Here is a 19,660-nt window from a genome sequence, read left to right on the forward strand (position 1 = left end):
GCGGGGTCGTGCTGGTCAGGGTCATTAGGTCAATTACTGCCCTCAGGTCTGGCACCTGTAGGGACGTGCTGCAGAGGTGGCAGGCCAGCCCTGAAAAGCCCCAGAGGCAGGAGGACCTGAGTGGGACAGAGATTTGGGGCTATTCCTGAGGAATAGGAATAGCCTCAAATAGAGTGAAAGAGAATTCATCATGAGCCAGAGGTCAGGAAGGAAAAGAGGGTCCAGGTGGCAGCTAGTCCATCAAAGGTTTGTCATGTAACAAGGAGCCCTTGCTGCCCAATGGAAGCGGATAATCAGCTGATCCCAAAGCAGGAATCCACAGGAATCCCACCTGACAGGGGCTTCAGCAGGACAAGACTCACACCATGGTCTAAAACAAAAACCCTGGCCCATGGGGGTGTGGGGTTTTCAACATCCTCAGAGCTCTGATGCTGCTATAAAATGGTGTGAGAAACATGGCTTGGATCCCTGAGAAGTAAAAAGCTTCTGGTGAGGAACAGAAGAGCTCTGCCATCAATACTAACCCCACTGGGGAGAGCTGTATATAGAAAAAAATGTACTTTTATTTGGATGTACCAGGCCCTAACCTAGTCCCCCTCCCTTCACTTTGCCTTGAATGGTAGCAGAAACACAGCCAAAACAGACTTAAAAGAATATGTAAATTTGCACTGAGTATAAAGAGGCTGCCTTTTATGGAAAAATTTGCTGACAAATGCTTAATGTTATGCAAAAATAGTCTTCTCAGAAGAAACTATCAAGCAATAAAGGCATGGGAAGAATATGTTTCCTCCTACTCTCAAAGCTGGAAGAAAGATTTGAAGGGAAAAAATTAGCAACTACTACCAAACTCAGTTTTTCCACGTTCCAAAAACCAGTTATATTTGTGTTTTTTCATCATAAATTCTCTCCTTGATGAAGACCACTTTGTAGTAGCTATATCCTTGAATGAATATTGGTTTTTTGAACTGCAAGCTGCTCTCAGCAGGAGCTCTGCCTTGCCAGGTGTTTGTCCAGATTTAATGGGGCTGGTCAAGTGGCTCAGGTGCTGTGTGCTACCAGCAGCAGGACAATGAGTTTGCCAGTCCCCAAAATTAAATAAGCCCCCCCCCCCCAAATTCAACTTTGAAATGCAGCATGTGGAGGAAGTTAAAGCTGTTTCTTTAACAGCACTTCAGCTCCTCACTGTACCCAGGTGACCCTTCAAAGTCAGTGGTTTTCCCTTTATTTTCCCCTCTTTTTTTCTTATGAAAGGCTTCTTGGTTTTTTGAGGGTGGTTTGGTTTTTCTGGGGAAGTTTTGCTTGGTTTTTTCAGTAAATTCAGCAGCCAGGACTTCAAACCAAACTACAGTAATGCTGAGCTGCCTTAATTTTACTATGGAAGAGAGCATGAAAGCTGTAACCACAGAAAAGATGAATTTTCCACCTCCACAGCAGGCACTTGGCTGGCAGATTCCTGCAGGTGCCTGAACATGTCTCAGGAAGTTTTTCCCCGGCTACCTTAAGAGGGTTCCTTGTTGGTAATTTAATTAGCACATTGAATACATGGAAAGGATGATCAATAATGTAATTCTCTGGCTTTCTTAATCACAGCAGAATTTTTTTTTCTACTTGTACAGCCCAAAGTTATCAGTATTTCTGAGCAGGGAATGTTGGGCTCTGGAAAATGACATCTCTTGTGACAGGGATTTATGGTGGCCCATTCCAGCTGTGCACACAGGCTCTGAACACACACATGTGTACCTCAAAAAGGGAAGAACTCTGATTTAGTAGAAATCAACAGGGCTGCTCAGATGCTTCAAGACCGGCAGGTGTCCTCAGGTGTGAGGAGTCAGAACTGCACACCTCAAAAAACCCACACTAAACACAAAGGGATTCTGATGGTTACCTCTGGCATGGAAATTTACTGCTGGAAATTCTGAGCAGTTGATCCCAAGTGCCTGTGCCAGTTAACACCAATTCCTGGAGCAAGTATTCAACTCCAATCCAGTGGTACAGAATAGCTGAGCTTGCAACAAGAAGCAAGCAGGGAGGGCCAGCAGAAGAGAAGCCTCCTATGTGCTCTTCTTTCCTCAAGGAAAGGAAAAAATACCCAAAAGGGATAGGGCAAATGCTGTGACTCAGGTTGCAATTGTGGCAGGCTGACCATGCTGTTGGAAGTGCTTTTACACATGCCCTACATGCTACAACTGCTGAGAATGGCTCCATGTGAAACACAAGCCTTTGATATGTCTTTGCAGACCTGTTTGCCTGCCTGCCAAATCTAGGAGGAAAAACCCTTGCCTTTAACTGAAGCAGGTGAAGGTAGTTAGCAATTAATTCCAACTCTCATTCATTCCTTATTTTCTCTTTGCCCTGTATTTAAACCTTTCAGGTCATTTGTATCAAGTTCAGCAAGCTTGCACTTTCTCCTCAAAGCAAAATATTCCCATAATATACTCTGTGGTTTTGTCAGACACGTAAGACTTTCAAATACTTCATACCAAGATTTTTTTTTCCAATGGTTCAGTTTCGAAAGGCAGAAGCAAAAATCAAATTTCACTCCCTAGTAACTCCACATCTGTGTTTCTGTGTTCCAGGAGATTTGAAAAGAAAAAGAAACTGATTCACTCTGTCCTTTGTTCCTGTTCCCAGCTGTGAACTGCACCTGCACCGTGACTCACCAAATGCTGAGGAGGCCTGGATGCCTGAAAAGCTTGAACAACAATTTGAACAGTGTTCCCCCCATGGCCAGAGAAAGAGGAGCCAATTTTTATCTTGCTGCTACACAAAGCAAGTCAAGTTTTGGAAAATCACAAAACCCACTGAACACTTTGCATCCCCCATCCACACACTTTGGAACACAGATCCCAAGTCACATATGTAAACAAGATACCGTGCATTTTAAACTTCTCTGGTGGTCTTCACAACTCCTTTTAAATTCCCAAAGTCCAAAACACTACTGTAGAAACACACTCTGACTTGTTCAACCTTAATTTTTTTACTCTTAACTCATATCCATGTAATAGTATATAGTGATTAGAAGTATTTCTAATTCACACCTAAATATTCAATGCAACTAATGAAGCAACACTGGAAAACTAGAATTAAAAAAAAAAATAAACCACTTAAAAAAGAAACAAGGAAAGGTAGGAAGAGTACACTGGACCCACACAGGATTTTTATCACATGCAGAAATAACTTGTGCACAAATATACATGGATAGAACTGGATGCTAAAAGCAATTCACTGGTGTTTGAGGTGAACTGCAAAAATAATGGAAGAATAAGTGAGAATAAGAGTACTAACTCGTTCTTGTAAAGCTTGGCGTCTTCCAATTCCAATCTTGGGTATCTTCCAATTATACCCTTATTGTTTTTCTTTTAAACTGCAGCACCATCTCTACCTCTGAGATACACATACTTTTCCTCCACTAGCTACAGGTTGCTTAACAGCTATAACCATGAGGTTTCATATTCTTAAAATTTTATCCCATGCCCACTGAGGACTTTAACAAGTGAAAGCTCCATGGCTTGCTTCATGCTTTCATTGATTCCCAGCACCTTAGATCATCAGGTCCATCCGGCCATTGGGTGGATTCTTTTTTTTACTCAATTCTTCTGGGTTTTTACTGTTTAGCAGAGTCATAGGTGATACTCTGCAGATTAAATGAATACTTGATAACCTAGTGACAGGAAATTAATGTTTAAAATATTTTTATAGTGAACCACTTACAGAGTGGTGACTCAAGCTACATGTAATATAGTCTATAATTCTGTGTACCTCATTGAAGTAGCGGCTTACACAGCATCTAAGTTTGCAAATCATATTGCAAATCTTCCATACCTTTTTTGGTGATTGCTCATGGGCAACTCCACACAGCAATAACCCCCTCTTCCACATGACCAACAAACTCCAACTCTCTTTTCCACCCACTAACACACTCTTTTATAGCACTCATCCTTATTGGACACACCTGTGGCCCATTAAGGGCAGGTGTTACTAATCTTTGGTAATTAGCACAGCTGCAACTTCTCAGGGGTGAGACTGCCTTTTTCTGCACTATCTCTATTCTCTTACATTCTATCCCCCCACATAAGTTAAAGATAAAAACCAAAAAACAGGAACCTACAACCTGCATCAAAGTCTGAATTATTACTGAGAGAGTGAGTTTTACACAAAAAGATAAAGAAAAAAAGTAGGGTCATTAACCCTACTTTCACATATAGAATAGGTTTTTAAGTTATGCACCTTTTGAGATAACTAAGTAGAGCTTAAAGGAAGTGATACAGGTTTTGAAGGAGATTGTTTACTGTTTTTGAGATGTGTTTACTTTTTGAAATGATTTTTACTTTTCATATCTGTAAGCATTCGGTGTCCTCTGCTAAGAACCTGCTGACCTACTTTACCAATAAAATTTAATACTCCATTAATTCAATTGTATTTCTTATATTCTTGCTTGTATCCCTCTGAGGAGGTTGTCAAGCTTCCCTACAGAAATACATTCTGCAAAGAAAGAAATGCCAGGTTTTCCTGAAAAGATCACAATTTGAACAGAAAACCTTGGGCCCTGTTTGCACACACGTTTTATTGGTGAGGACTTACCACACCCCACCAAAGGGCATCAGCATAGCTGGAGAAACCTGTCTTTCCATCCTCATCAACTGCATCCTTCTCAGCAAGATAAACAAAGTAGGATGAAAAAATTAATCCCAAGAATCCAATGTACAGAGTGGTTATAAGTTCCTATTGAGAGAGAAAACAAACAAGTGTATGAGGTTTTCATCCTATATTCATATGTATATACATCATTGTAAAATGTTGCAAATATCTGTGGGGCTTTTGCATCACAATAGAAAAATTAATATGTTATACTTCAGGTTTGACATTTGCCTCCAGTAAAACAGCTAAAATATTGACTTGGATTTGGGTTTTATTAGCTAAGAGCTTAAGAATAAAGAGTGCTGCCTAAAACAAATGGCTCTTTGCAGCAGAGACTTTCAGATTCACACACACAGGAAACAGTAAGAACAAGAAATGCACAAAAGTAGATTTGAATACTGAGAGAGTTGAGTCAGCACATTTTTTAAACTCAGCTATATCTCCATTTTCATTTAAAATAAGGACCACACAATACAAAGTTCAAGACTTGGAAAAAATATAAGAATCCCTCCTGTTCTGAGAGCAGTGCAAGACCTCACAAAACAAGGTGAGGAAGGAGCAAAACCAACCTAGAGGCTCACAAGCTGGAGCTTGAGTGGCTAACTTGGCGTTTCAGCAAGCCTCAGCCATTTCTCCATGGCTTTCCACCACCACATGTGATATTGACTCATGTTTTGTTGCCTTTGGCAAGAAATGCTGGTATATAAGCTCAACCTGCTGAAAACAGAAGAGCATCCTAGCCAAACCAGGCCTGAGCGAGCTAATTGAGCTATATGTAAAATTCCAAAACACATGGAAATCATTGGTGACAACTTTACTAAGCTCTTCAGGGCCCAGGGAGGCACAAGTGCTTGCTATTTTCATAGGGCATCAAGATGTGAATTCATTTTCTCACATCGCTTAAGGGTTTAGGGGCCCATGTTTTCTGAAAGACTATCAAATGCAAAAAACACCAAAAATAGATGAGGACTTTGTACTCTGCCTGGAAGAAAAAGCAGCTGAGGTGTTTTTGTTTTGGTTTTGTTTTTTTTTTTAATTTTTAAACAAAAATTTCTTTCAGAGGCTGGACAGGAATAAAGGTTCCATTTTTCCTTCCGTTTGGTACCGTGTTAGGGTTTCAGCTACACTTGTCCAATGTCAATACAGAACTGTGTGCTTGGTATTTTTTTTTCTTAATATGTTAGTGGGTGATCTGCTTGGATAAGTACTACAGATCTGTGGAGTTTTATTTATCACCATAATCACTTCTTTGGATAAGCAGAACTTCAGGTGCGTTTACTCATAAATTTATTTTCCAAGAATTTTTTTTTCCCCTTTTAAACCATTGAACTTTCTTATGCTTGTGACACATAAGATTTAAGTGTTGTGTTTTCGAGAGAGTATTTCCTGATTCTTGACTAAAACTCTGAACACCCACAGGAAAAAAATGTTCCCAAACATTTTTTTGGATATCAAGTTATTTGGATATCAGCTCTGCCCTAGCAAGATACCCAGGAAATGCAAGCATAATAAATGGAGACCACACAGACTTGGAGCATTAAAAGTCATCCTGTTGTACAGTATAAAAGGAGGCTTTATTCCACAGCACTTTGGTGTGCATCACTTCTGCACAACCACCGTGACATAAAAGTTCCTACTGTACTGGGGGAAAAAAATAAAAGGAAGAAAATTTTCTTTTAGTATTAAATTATTGGCTTGGATTAAGTTCAGCGCATTCTCTGTCCCAGAAAAACAGCTTTCTAAATAGAAAATTAAAAAAGGTCTGCATGGAAATTTGTAACTGTTTGTCAGTATGTGGAGAACAAATCTACACTCATAAAAACAAGTTAGCCACACTAACAAGTGGGATGTGGAGATTAATAGCAGAGTATTAGCCCTTCACAGAGATGCAAGACTTCAAGGCTAATTATATAATTTTCCATTATATTAATAAAGCTAATCATAAGGAGATTCCATGGACACTCAAAAAAAACCGTTCAATTAAAAATATTCTTAAATTTGCAGAAAAACTTTTAAACTCTTCCTGCTTAATGAGTTTTCATACAGAAAAATTATTTCAAAGCTTTAACAGACATGCACCTATTTATAGCCAGGTTTGCCTCTGTCACCACACCCTTGAAAAAGTAACATCATAACATAGTTCATTTTTTTAATTTACAGAATGAATTAGAAAACTTCGTATTCAAGGTGAACACAACAGAAATATTTGAATAATTGACTTCTTCTAGCAAGGCTTTCCCATTAGTGTTTGGTTTTCCCCAGGAAAACCAAGCTAGGAACATATCTTCTGCAGAGAAACTGGAGATTACTTGCCACATGAAAGGCAGCCCACAAAACAGCATTTAAGAAATTACATTGAGGAATAACACCAAAGAGTAAAACAGTTAATCAATAAACCCCAACACTGGTGTTTACACCCTGTTAGCCACTGCCCTGAATAGCAAAAATAGCTTCCCATTTTAAAAGGAGGAAGAAACACATGATGGATTTTTAAAGTTTTTTTTTTTCTTGCAATATAACATTTCATTTAAACTAGTTGGGTTGTAAGATATGTGTGTATTCTGTTTGCTACCTGTTAGAGGTGTGGCAGTTATCTTCTGTTAATTCTTTATCTCTTCCAGAAACCAATTCTTCCTCAAGGAAATATCTTCTGTTAATGAGTCATTGAGTCTCACTGCATGACTGATAAAATTACATCATCCCATTGTGAGATGCTCCGCCCAGGGGGAGGAGCCAAGCATTTCTACCTGGATATAATCTGACATTTGGAGCATGAGAGCAGCCTTTTTCCCACTGGATTCCAAGAGGAGGAGGTTTCTTCTCCACTGGATTCCCAGAGGAAGACCAGACCCATCTACACCACCACAGGACCTTCAGAGGAAAACTCCACCCTTCTACAGCATCACTGTTCCAACAGAACCACTCCTGGCACTGCAGGAGGGCTGCAGCCACCATTTAATAGGACTGCTGCCACCACCCTGACCAACAGGGTGTCAGGTTGTATTCTGACTCTGTCAGTGTTTTTTGTTGTTGTTGTTTGTACTATTGCATTTGTATTTTATTTTTCCTAGTAAAGAACTGTTATTCCTAATCCCGTATCTTTGCCTGAGACCCCCTTGATTTCAAACTTAAAATAATTCAGAAGGGAGGGGGTTTACATTTTCCATTTCAAGAGAGGCTCCCGCCTTCCTTAGCAGACACCTGTCTTTTCAAACCAAGACAGCAGACCATTACTTGAAGCCCACAGAGAGAATTCACTGAAGCCAATGAATTTTAGGGGATGTTTCAAGGCTGGGTACCTGTCGATGGATGAAGACCACTGACCCCAGGAGTCTCCAGGTGCCTCCCTGGCGGTCAACGTGGAGCATCCGAAGGATCTGGAGAAAGCGAATCCCCCTGAAAGGAAAGTGAAGCTTTAAAATAAATGCAATAAACACATAAAAATGCTTGAGGACAATACTGCCTTATCCACCCACCACTGATTATGTCCACTCATACACTGCTGTGTTCAAGAGCTGTGATAGCACTGCCCCTGCCTGGGGTGGCATCGCAGGCTTGAGGCATCTCTGTGTTTAGATCACATTTCAGTATAGTCAAATTTCTTCAGAAATATTGACTATGAAAACAATTATTTAATGGGAAAACAAACCAAATCAGGAGAAACCTGATATAATTTCTATGATTCCAAACTTTAAATGCCTTCTTTCCAAGGGAAACTTCATGCTTTGCTAACACAAATGTGAGCAAACCTTTTTCTCTATTTGCCAAAAGCAGAATATGAATCAAACATGGCATTACTGAAATCCTTGTTGTGTGAGTTACTGAAATATCTCTGATATCATTAGAAATAGATAGAGTCCTATGTGTTTTTAGGGAATAACTAAATCAATCATAAGCTCCAAATATTTTCAACTAAATAAAAGTAATTATCAATATGGTTCTTCAGCATAGTTTTATTCCATGGAAATATTTCATTTAGTTGCTCTTTTGGCAATGAATTTTCTTTGCCTACAATCATCTTACTGTCTTATCCCTGAAACAAACCAGTGAAAAACAGGAAAGGATGAACACTAATTAATCTACCTGAAAAATTTTCACTAGAAGTATTTTTGGCTCTTTTTAGCAATCTTCAAGAAGATTTTTTTGTGGAGATAGGCTTTGATTTTTAATTCAGAGTTGCCTGACCCTGCTGGCTTTTAGTGGAGCAATGATAACACTGCAGGGATGTGGGTTAGGGTTCAGAGAGCATTCTGAGGTGTAGGACATTGACTGTGGGCTCAGCACTGGGAAAGGCTTCACTGAGCCCAAAACCCACTGGGCTCCCACATAAACACAGAGGGCCTTTTCATTGAAGTCGTTCCTATGCTTCTAGTTAAATTTAAAAAACCCAACCCTTGGAATTTCCTCATACACCTTCCTCTTTTCCTATAGGAGCTGATATTCCTGCTGCCTGGGTGGAGTCTTTACCATCAGGGAAGGATGAATGTTCTAATGTAAGAATTACCTTTAAAACACTTTGTACATATAGTTCTCCCCAGTGTCTGCCTGCACAGTTGGACAGTTTAAACAGTACTGGACATTCCCACTTCCCAGTTATCCCACTGCACTGGGAAGCTTGTGACAAAACATGCAGCACATCTTGGAAGCTGAGTTAGGAGTAGGAAATACACCTTACTGCTTATCATTCTTCTGTTTACTCACTTCACCTCTCAAAACAAGCCTGCAGTACTTGATGCAAGCTGAACAAACACTGTGTGCATCAAATGTTTCTGCTTCATGTACAGTGTGAGTTACTCATGCCAAACAAATCCACCAAAGCATAATTACTCTTTAAACAATGTAATTACTCATACTCAAAAAGCACCGAGTTAAGCACTGTCTGGATTACTTCTTAAATAAACCCACGCTCTGTAATTCTCCCTTGTCTCAGAGAGACAGTTGTTTGATGTTTTAAATAGGACACAATGTTTCATTTTTTCCACTTGGCTTCAGCATTCCCACCATTTTTCATTTGCCTTGTTCCTGCACTGATTTCCCAACCGGTCACCAAGCACAACAGCATCCAGTCCCCCAGTGCTTCAATGGAGTAACTTTCCCTGTGTTAGGAATATCAGACATGCAGTTAAATTGGAAATTAGGCCATCAGATACACAGTTAAACTGGGAATTAGTAAATCAGATACACACCTCTGTGGCAGTGAAGAGCTGCAGTGACAGCAGAACCTACCTTATTGCAGAGGTGGCAAACACCTGCCCATTAGATCCTATGCTCAGAACAATAATTGAGGCTACTACCACAATCAGATCTGTTAAAAAACAAACAAACAAATAAAAAAAAAAGAAGAAAGAATGCATTAATTTGGTTTTTGGGGTTTTTTTTGGGGGGGGGGGTTCTGGGTTGGTTTTTTGTTTTGTTTTGTTTTGTTTTATTTTGTTTTGTTTTGTTTTTTATCTCAGCACTGAAAAAAACACAACAAATACAGGCAAAGGAAAGCACCTCAAAAATGAAATGGTTAGCTGAAATTTAGTGGGCATGTTAAGTCTATGTAATAGTTTCACATCAAAACCCGCATGGCTACAGTTTCTTCCAGGATGAATTCAGTAACAGACCTTTCAAAGAACCTCATGGATTAGGCTGCTTGCCACAAAAAATGCAAAGGCATTTGTGCACCCTAGAAATGAACCCAAATTTTGGCTCAAGGCTTCTGATCCAAGAGGAAATGCAAGGGTTTTCACCACACAATAATGAAATCCATGAAGTATTATGCATACATATACACTTAGTTTGAAAGCTGTATCAAAGCTGTGAAGCCAAGCTTTCTAACCTAATGGAACTGTCGGAAGAAAGGCTGGCTAAAATAAATTAGAATTGTTAGTTTACTTTGTGATACTGTCTTTATTTGTATGAAAAAATAATTGTTTCCAGAGTTCTTGTTTTGTTTTGTTTTGTTTCCACAACTTTGCAGTTTACACAGTTCCAGCTTTATACAATGCAAATGATAGATTGAGTTTACAATTGAGACAACATCCCTTATTTTTCCTCGTCCCAGTTCAGTGAGCATGTCCATTTCTTTTAATTATTGAACCTTGCTGTAACATTAGTCTGAGAAGACTTTTTTTTTTTAATTTCCTTACAGGCATTTCTGTGGTGAACCTCTTTAGAGCATCTAAATGCTTCCCTTTCAAATTCTAACCAAAAATTAAAGGAGAGTATTGTAAATGGGTAGCAAATGGAGGCAGAACGATGTAAAACTTCGGTAAACCTTCCTTTGCCAGTTAGAAACAGGCAGCACTTTATTCTTCTGAGCACTTAACATTACACAGCACTTCAAAACTCCAGCCCTGCTGACTTCACTTGCAGCTGTGAGGGCTCAGAACCTCTGCAACCCAACTTCAAAGTCTTCCTTTGGACATCCAGAAAATAAAGCCCACGTGTGAAAACTGATTTTAACCAACTTGCCATGGGATGTCTGAGCAAGAGGCAGGATGGAATCCAACCTGAGCAGCAACAACAGTTTCCTTTTGCAAGGTTAACTTGTTTTTCCCTCTCCTTTTAAACATTCTCCTGCCTCATTCACAACCATGTAGTTGCTGCAACAAGTACTGCAGAAGTTCTATAACCAACAGCATCATTCACTCTCTGAGTTGAATAATTTCCAGTATCAGTCTGATTTTTGCTGTAAAACCTGGATTTCTCCTCAAGGGAAAGCACACAGTTAGTTTAAATACTATAGTACACTAATTGTACATGAATGAAAATGAAAATGAAAATTAATAAAGAGAAGGATGAGTCTATAGAAAGAGCTTCCATTTGGGATTAATCTTAGCTTTTCAATGCCTGACTGCAAATTTTTTCATGCTATTCCTTTATCATGTGTGTGTGTGAACATATATTTGTAAACGCTGGAATTTAGGGCGGGTTTTCTTGCCATCACATCATAACACAGATCTTTGCCCTTTAGCAAATGATGCATCATGCCTTTACTAAATTGTCAGACATAGACATCTCCATCTGAAGACAGGCCCTAAAGGTGGAAAAGACTGATGCTTAGAAAATGAGTTCACATAGTGAGAGTAAAAGAGATTTTTTCATTTGCACTTTCTTCTTTTCTGAAAGTGTTCTTTGTGGTATAGATATTTCTTTCTTTCTTTTTCTCCAAACCTGTTCTAGTTCTGCTTCTCCTCTGTTCCTAATTTTCATCCCAGTTTCCAGTGCTTAGATTTCCCTTAATAATCCAGATTTACTGGTCCAAACAGCCTTATTTTACAGCCTAGATCCTCAGCATATCTTGCCCTTTCTCTGACACTTTTCAATACCACATATATTTCCAGTCCCTGCTGATTTCCCTTCAAGCTCCTGGTTGCTTGTCAGTCTCTTTAAATGTTCTTCTCCCAGACCTTTTCATCATAACCCACTTCTCATCTTTTTAGTGAGCCTGTGTGTCCCAGAATACTCCTTCTGCCTCATCCTGGGATTTTCCATGTTGAACTTGCTACAAACTAACCCAAATTTTAGAGGGAACAAAATCCCATAGAAGAAATCTCTCTGCTGTCAAAGAAATTTTAGTGGATTTTTTTTAAATTTAGAATAAAGACTTTCGTATTAATGAAGAAATAAAATGAATGCATTATGTTTTACTTTCTGTTCTAATATTTTAATTTCTTTTTCCAGGGTTTTTATTTTATTCATGTTAATTTGAAAACAATAGGATAAGTCAGTAGGATTCAATCATTCCGAGCAAAGGTATTTCCAAAGTTTACTTTGTTCTGTCAGTGCAGACATTGTTCCATCTGCATTTGATGTGGAAAAGCAAATCTTGATTTCCAATGTATTATATTCTTAGGGGAATTTCAAAGGTTAAATGAAGTACTGACACTGAGTGCACAACCAGCTATAGCCATTCTTAGCTTTTCTTAACAAAATCCACAGTGCCTTCCCCAGGGGCTCCAATACCAACATGAATATTTGCTGTGGTAGTACTGAAATACCAGCAGAGAGAACCCATTGATATCACAGTTCAGTGAAACTATCACTTTCTCTAATATACCAACCTAAGAAGCACTTATTAATCGAAAGAGAAATCAAGAACACAGTGAGGAGTAAAAATTATTCCTTATGGATCTCATGGTTACATCACAAAAATAGACCAGCTCTAGAAGAAGATGAAGAATTTCTTTGTACCTAAGGAAGGATTTTGCCTTCAAAATCGTGTCAATTTCCTGCAATTACCCAAGGTTTAGTCATTTCTTCACTTTACAGTCCTGCATTTCTAAGGCTGATGTCTGCCTTAAACATATTTTAAGTTTTCTAGCAACCCAAAAGAAGAAAAATCACAAAGCAGATAAATGCTTGAGGGGTAGGCATAGCTCAGAACTGCAACAAGGCCCCTGCAGAAGTGGACATTTTTATTTACAACAAGCAGAAGCGTTGCAAAAGAGTTCAAAACTTACCAATGATGGATATTGGCTTCCTGGCAAACCGGATCCTCCCCTGGAAGCCAACATATTTACTCCTGCAGCCTGCAGACCACAGCCGGACCAGGTACTCAGCACCAAAAAACACCACCAGAACTATTTCCTAACAGAGTGAAAGGGGGAAGAGATCCGAGGTGGGTTTTTTCATTATCAGTACAGTTTGCACATCTAATCTATTCATAGAACTAATACAAATGAGCTTGTTGAGAAAAATGATGCAATAAAAACAATTTAGCCTAATCCGTTGACTTTTTGTACGCATATGCCAGGTAATAATTAAAAGGGAGAGATAATCAGTTCTTGAATGTGATCTGCATGAATAAACAGATGGTTTAGGCTCCATTCCATCAGTATATCATAAGGAAAACCACAACATTATTCTTATTTTGTTTTGACACCTTCTTGCCCTCCAAGCCTTTCCCCACCTGGGTTGCCCTCCTCTGGATGTGCTCTCATGTTCTGATGTCCTTCTTCTATTGAGACACCAAAACTGCCCCCAGGACTCCAGGTGGGGCTGCAGCAGTGCAGAGCAGGATGGGGCAATGCCCTCCCTCCATCCCTGTGCACCCCAGGACACAGGTGACCCCTCTGGCTGCCAGGGCACACTGGTGACTGACACTGACCTTGCATCAAAACCCCCAGATCCCCCTGTGCAGGGCTGCTCTCCAGCCTCTTGTCCCACAGCCTGTGCGTATAACCAGACAGGCTCATCTCAGCGGGAGAGCAAAGCTCTTGCTTTTGTGCATTTCCATACAGTTGGTGATTGCCCAGCTCTCTGGTCTATCCAGATCTCTCTGTGAGGCCTGGGGGAGTTCACAGCTCTCCTCAGTCCAGTACAGCTCTCAAACTAACTTATAATGTGCATTCGATTTATGAGTCTTAATCACTTAAAAACATACTGGAGTGTGATGGGGTTCACAGGGGTTTTTGGATGAGGGAAGAGATGAGGATCTGACTCCGTGTTTCAGAAGGCTTGATTTATTATTTTATGATATATTTCATATTAAAACTATACTAAAAGAATAGAAGAAAGGATTTCATCAGAAGGCTAGCTAAGAATAGAAAAAGAAGGAATGATAACAAAGGTTTGTGTCTCGGGCTCTCTGTCCGAGCCAGCTGGACTGTGATTGGCCATTAATTAGAAACAACCAACATGGGCCAATCACAGATCCACCTGTTGCATTCCACAGCAGCAGATAATCATTGTTTACATTTTGTTCCTGAGGCCTCCCAGCTTCTCAGGAGGAAAAATCCTAAGGAAAGGATTTTTCATAAAAGATGTCTGCTTCACTAGTTGAGAAGTTGAGCCCTGGGGTCCCCCCTGGGACTGAGGGCCAGGCTGGTGTGACCCCACTTACTGCAACTCTTTGAGCCAATTGCTCATCCAGGGTACCATGGGCTTGTTGAGATGTGTGCTGGAGAATTTATCCAGAAGGATTCAGTGACAGGATCAAGAGTTTTGCTGAAATTCAAAAAACCCCATAATTTCTGACTTTCCCTAGTCAACTGTGAACAAATTTGAGTTTTGACACTTTCCCCCATGAACTTGTGCTGGCTGTAACCAATGACTGTGTTGTCTCTTAAGTGTTTTTCAATAACTCCCAAAACAACTTTCTCCATAATTTTACCAGGCACTGCAATGAGACTGACAGGTCTGAAATCACCAGGCACTTCCTTCTTGTCCTTGAAAACAGGGACAATATTTGCCAGCTTTCAGTTTACTAGGACCTCTCCAGACTCTCAAGACCACTGAAAAATAAATGGAGTGAGGTCCCACAATGACATCTGCCAGGCCTTTCAGTGTCCTGGGATGGATCCCACCAAGCCCCATGATTTATGCACATCCAGCTGTAGCAGCAAGCCTCAAACAAACTCAGGGTGGACTGAGATTTTATCATCCCTCAACAGTCATGGCTTTCCAGCAGAACTCCAGACTTCCCAGGACCCATCATTGTTGAAGGCAGAAGTGAAGAGGACATTAAAAGTCTGCTTTGTCTATGTGGCTGTTTTTGGGGTAACCAATCTCATGATGCCATGGCCCAATGCTATTTCTGATTCCCCTTTTGCTATGAACATATTAATAAAAGTCCCTTTTATTGTCCTTCCCAGTGCTGGCCTGCTTGAACTCCAATTGAATTTTGGCTGCAGTAATTTTCTCCCTACCTTGGGGACAGAATCTTCTCCCATGTCACCTGCCCCCCCCCTTTTCTCCCAAAGTTCTAGAAGATCCCTGCTCAGCCAAGATGGTCTTCTGGCCAGCTTTGCTTGGCTTCCAACCCTTTGGAATTGCCTGTTCCTGTGCCCTTAGGAGATGGCCTTGGGAAGGTGACCAGCATTCAGAATCCCCAGTACCTCCAAGAGCAGATTCCCAAGAGACTTTACTAACCAGCCTCTACTGCTCCCCACACATCCAGGGTCCAAATTTTGCTGACAGCTTCTCTTCTAACACCAGCTTTTGAAACTTGGCTCCTTCAAGGTCACCAAGACACAACCACCAGCCATCACTTTGCCCACAGGTCCCTCATAAACAACAAATCTAGGAGGACACCTTTCCTAGTCGACCACCTGTGCCAGGAAGTTCTCTTCAACGTGCTCAGAAATCTCCTGGACCTGTTTGAGTCCTCTATATGATATTCCCAGCTGACATCTGGGAAGATAAAATCACCCATAAGGATTGGTGACGGAGGTGAGCTGTATAACCAACATGTAAATAAATGAATTATCAATATTTTAATAATGTTCCCCTCTTCAGCACTGCATTATGAAGCATTCATGCATGACCAAGGATGGGTGCACTTTGAAATACTTCTAAAGAAAGCAGATTAGTGAAGATCAAAACGTGGGCAGATTCACTGAGATCTTTGTTCCCCCCTTCCTTGTTTTCCTCTCTGTTGCAGTGTGGTAGCACAACCCATGCACAGCTTCTAGGCTTTGTTCCAACCCAAACTGTACCCAGTAATTCAGTCACCAAACACCTACTGCAGGAGCTACAGCTTTGGAAAATGTTTGCATTTTAACTTGAATGTGCTCTCAACCTGCACCTGGGGGATTCTAAAGCACCCAAAAAGCAAAACACACTTAAATCACAATTTTCACCGAACAACAATACCAACTTGATTTTAAAACTGGCATTCTGAATGGCTCAAGAGAATACAAAATATTTCCAGCTGAAAAAAAAAAATAAGAAAAAGCTCTAATACGCAAAAATTCATGTTAATTTTGATTTTTGATAAAATTAGGTTAACATTGCTGTGTTCTCTTCTGCCTCCTTGTTTTGCCTGGAATGAGAACTAAGAAAATATGCACAGTCTTCCTCTTTTTTGCATGGCACTTTCAGCCTGAATAAACCAAGGCTTAGTACAAAACTAAGAAAGCTTACAGCCATGTTCAAGGCAGAAGAACAAGAAAATAAACAGCAAATTAACTCTCAAAGTTTAATTTTTTTAGTATATGTATTATCAAGAGCATCTACAAGTAATTCTAGGTTTGCATCTGTCTACAGTCTAAATAGAAATATTTATTCAAGTATAATAATCAAATCAAATCATAAGAACAATCTGCAAAGGAAAAGAGGAAAATAATTATTGTATTTCTGGAATCTTGCAAGATACTCTCTCACTTATTAAATTGTCTGTGTTTTAAGAAGGTTCCTGTATTGTCACTCTAGCATTTTGTTTTTCTTCTTAGGAATCTCTGAGTTCCACTAAAGGAACCAGAGCACTGTTTATGACAGTGGAAGAATAATTTTGATGGACCTCCATGTTACAATTGCTTTTGGTAAAAAGCTGTGTAGAAAGGAGACAATCAGTAAAGTGCCAAGGAAGCAAAAACTTCTTAGATTTTCCTTGATTATCCTCTGAGGGCACTTTTAAAAACTAAATTAAAAATACATCTGGCCTGAGGGTATCTTATTATGTCCAGAAAACCCTGATGAAGTCAACAAGGTTGCACAGTCCATGGAAAGGAAAAATAAATTGTTGACAGGAAGGAGGGAAAGGAGGAACTTACATCTTCAACAAATTTGACATTAATTACTGATCACAGTTCATTTTGTCTTGGACAGGTGTCCACATTACCAAAACCACAGCCATTAACACATTTGTTGGCAGCCTCAGACAGGCCAAAGACCAAAAAAGCATGGAAACTGGACAAACATCACAGCTCTGCAGGTGGTCCCTCAAAAAAACAAGGAAGATTGTGACATTTGCACTCCTGTTGTGTGTACTCCTAATGCAAGATAGGAGCCATCCATTTCCACAACTGCCAAGGCTGATTAATCTTCACCTCACTAAATTCACCTTCCAAAAAATGCCCTAACCTCCCTCCTTTTCCTCTTCTACACATAAACACTTTTCAGAGCCTTAAATTTATTGCCTCACATTTACCTTCTGGTAAAAGGAAAAAAAACCAACCCAGCAATTTTCTGTAAACTCAGAAAAAAAGTATTAATTCTCACTATAATGGTAACAAATGATGGTGAGAACTTGTGAGCAAAATATGAACCAGAACAAAATCAGCAGAAACAATCTGCAAATGAAATTTACTTCCATCTGTGTGTCAGTTTGAGATCATTCTCCAGCCTTCTGTAATTTTCCAGAAGCCTTGCTTTCAAAATGGGATTACACCCGTAAGTAATCCACAAACCCTTTTGATTTTGGCTCCCAGCAGTGTTTTTCCCTTTCTCCTGGAAGTGGTCAAGGAAGAAATGCATGATGAAGGACTCTGAGCAGATTTAATAGACCTGGAAAGCACCTTGGCATCAACAGAAAGCCAGGGATGAACTCCTCTAATGAAACTGAAACCAAAATTAGTGAGTGGGAACAAACCATTATTCATAAAAATAAGATCCATATCAGAGTTGATTCTTCTCACTCACATGTCACAGTCTCTTCCTGTTTTGATCGTGGCAACTCAAATTGCCACAGGAATACCAACAAATGAATTTAATTACAGATTTTAAACTGGGTGCTATCCAACACCTCTGCTAAAGTCAGTAGCAGCATTCCATTGCTCTGTGCTTCTCCCTCTTGTCTAGGAAAAAGACTTAATGAACATAAGGACTATAATAGTCCTTGCCCTTAAATTAATTTCATCTTTGATTTTTTTTTACTTTTCTGAAGTCTATCCACTGCATAAATCTTCCCTCTCTTCACCAAATTGATCATAAAATAGTACATAGTCATGTTTATACCATTTTTAGCATAATTTCATTTTATTAATTTAATTAAAAATATGCAAAAATAAGTTTAAAGGGAAATATGTATACAAATAACTTCCCCCCATATCTAAATCAATCAATCAAATAAAAAACCCTTGTGGAAAAGCCATCAACTTTTTATCCAAGAATGTCATTGATGACCAAATTAAAAAATGCCTGCATTAACACAGAAACCCAACACTTTTACACAGGCATGTGTGTGTGTGTGTGTAAATTAAATTTATAGCCTGGAATTTATAATTTATCCCAGTTTGGTTATGGATAACTGCGCTGGGGAAGCAGGAGAGGGAAGTTCGCCGGAGTGATTAAAGTGCAGACATGAAAAAGAAGGGTATTTTCTCAGCTGCAGCTGTGTTTTAGGTGGAGAGCACACACAAGGCTCTCTTCACTTTTTTTATTGGAATATTTAGGTGCTGGGGTAAAAGGAGGAAGTGGGATGGCTAAATGAATAGTGTGTTCTCACGGAGATTCAATCAAGGAATGGCAGCTCCAGACAATGAAGCCTCAGAAAGAGGCATAAAGGTTTAATAGTCCAAATGTTTGCACACGTGTACTTATGTCCCAAATTTAATCTGATAACCTGTCTTCAAGGTTTTCCAGTCCTTACAGTTGAAAATGTCCATTTAGTGACCTGTTCAGTTTAATAGCTGCTCAAATGCCATGAAAACCTACTGATACTGAGAATGTTTCTTTTCTACCATCATGCTGGCTCTTGCAAAGATGAGAGATGTCCTATGTGAAAATAGAATACCCAAAATACAGAAGAAGAAATGCCAAATGCTGCACAGTGTCCTATGAAACCATTAACTTACTCACACTTCCAAATCTTAGGTGAAACCAATCCACTCAAAGGCTGTTATTGGATACAAGTGGATTAAACATTTCATAAAAAATAAACTTCCATGCACAACTGACAAATAGGCTGAATTTGCAGACTTCCTACCAGGAATATGCTTGTCTTTCATCTGTTTACTGTTTCCTGCATGGAATGAAGCTGCACACTCCTGAGGGAAGCACAGGGTGCTCCCCCTGTAACAGCCACATTCAAGTGAGCTGGGTGAATCACAGAGGAAGAGTTATTTTTTAATTCTATTTAAGCAGGTAACAATTTTTCTCCAAAGAAAATCAGCTATTTTTGACAAGGACTCTTTTCTCAATTGCTTCATTCTGAAAGATGCCATTAAGGTAAATATAATCAAATAGAGAATGATTAAGATTCAGTAAGTTAGTGGCTGAAATTCTAATTTCTCCATAGATCCACAGAAGCCTTCCAGCTCCCCATAGCACATCCCTGAAGGGAACATCTCTGGTAGGTGGTGAAGGGTTTAGC

The 19,660-nt window shown here is 39.6% G+C and overlaps 1 protein-coding gene across 1 annotated transcript in view; it reads right to left on the reverse strand.

The window, feature by feature from the left end:
• LOC135456204 (potassium voltage-gated channel subfamily KQT member 1-like) overlaps positions 1-19,660 on the reverse strand; it is a gene marked incomplete at its 5' end in the record, with an annotated part of 404,683 nt that overhangs the window by 365,750 nt on the left and 19,273 nt on the right. The window contains 4 exons of the mRNA XM_064729935.1: positions 4,582-4,722; positions 7,938-8,034; positions 9,865-9,943; positions 13,089-13,215. Of these exons, the coding sequence (XP_064586005.1) occupies positions 4,582-4,722; positions 7,938-8,034; positions 9,865-9,943; positions 13,089-13,215 (444 nt within the window). The remainder of the gene's footprint in view (positions 1-4,581; positions 4,723-7,937; positions 8,035-9,864; positions 9,944-13,088; positions 13,216-19,660) is intronic.

This window comes from Zonotrichia leucophrys, chromosome 1A (assembly GCF_028769735.1).
Source record: "Zonotrichia leucophrys gambelii isolate GWCS_2022_RI chromosome 1A, RI_Zleu_2.0, whole genome shotgun sequence".
Classification (NCBI taxonomy): domain Eukaryota; kingdom Metazoa; phylum Chordata; class Aves; order Passeriformes; family Passerellidae; genus Zonotrichia; species Zonotrichia leucophrys.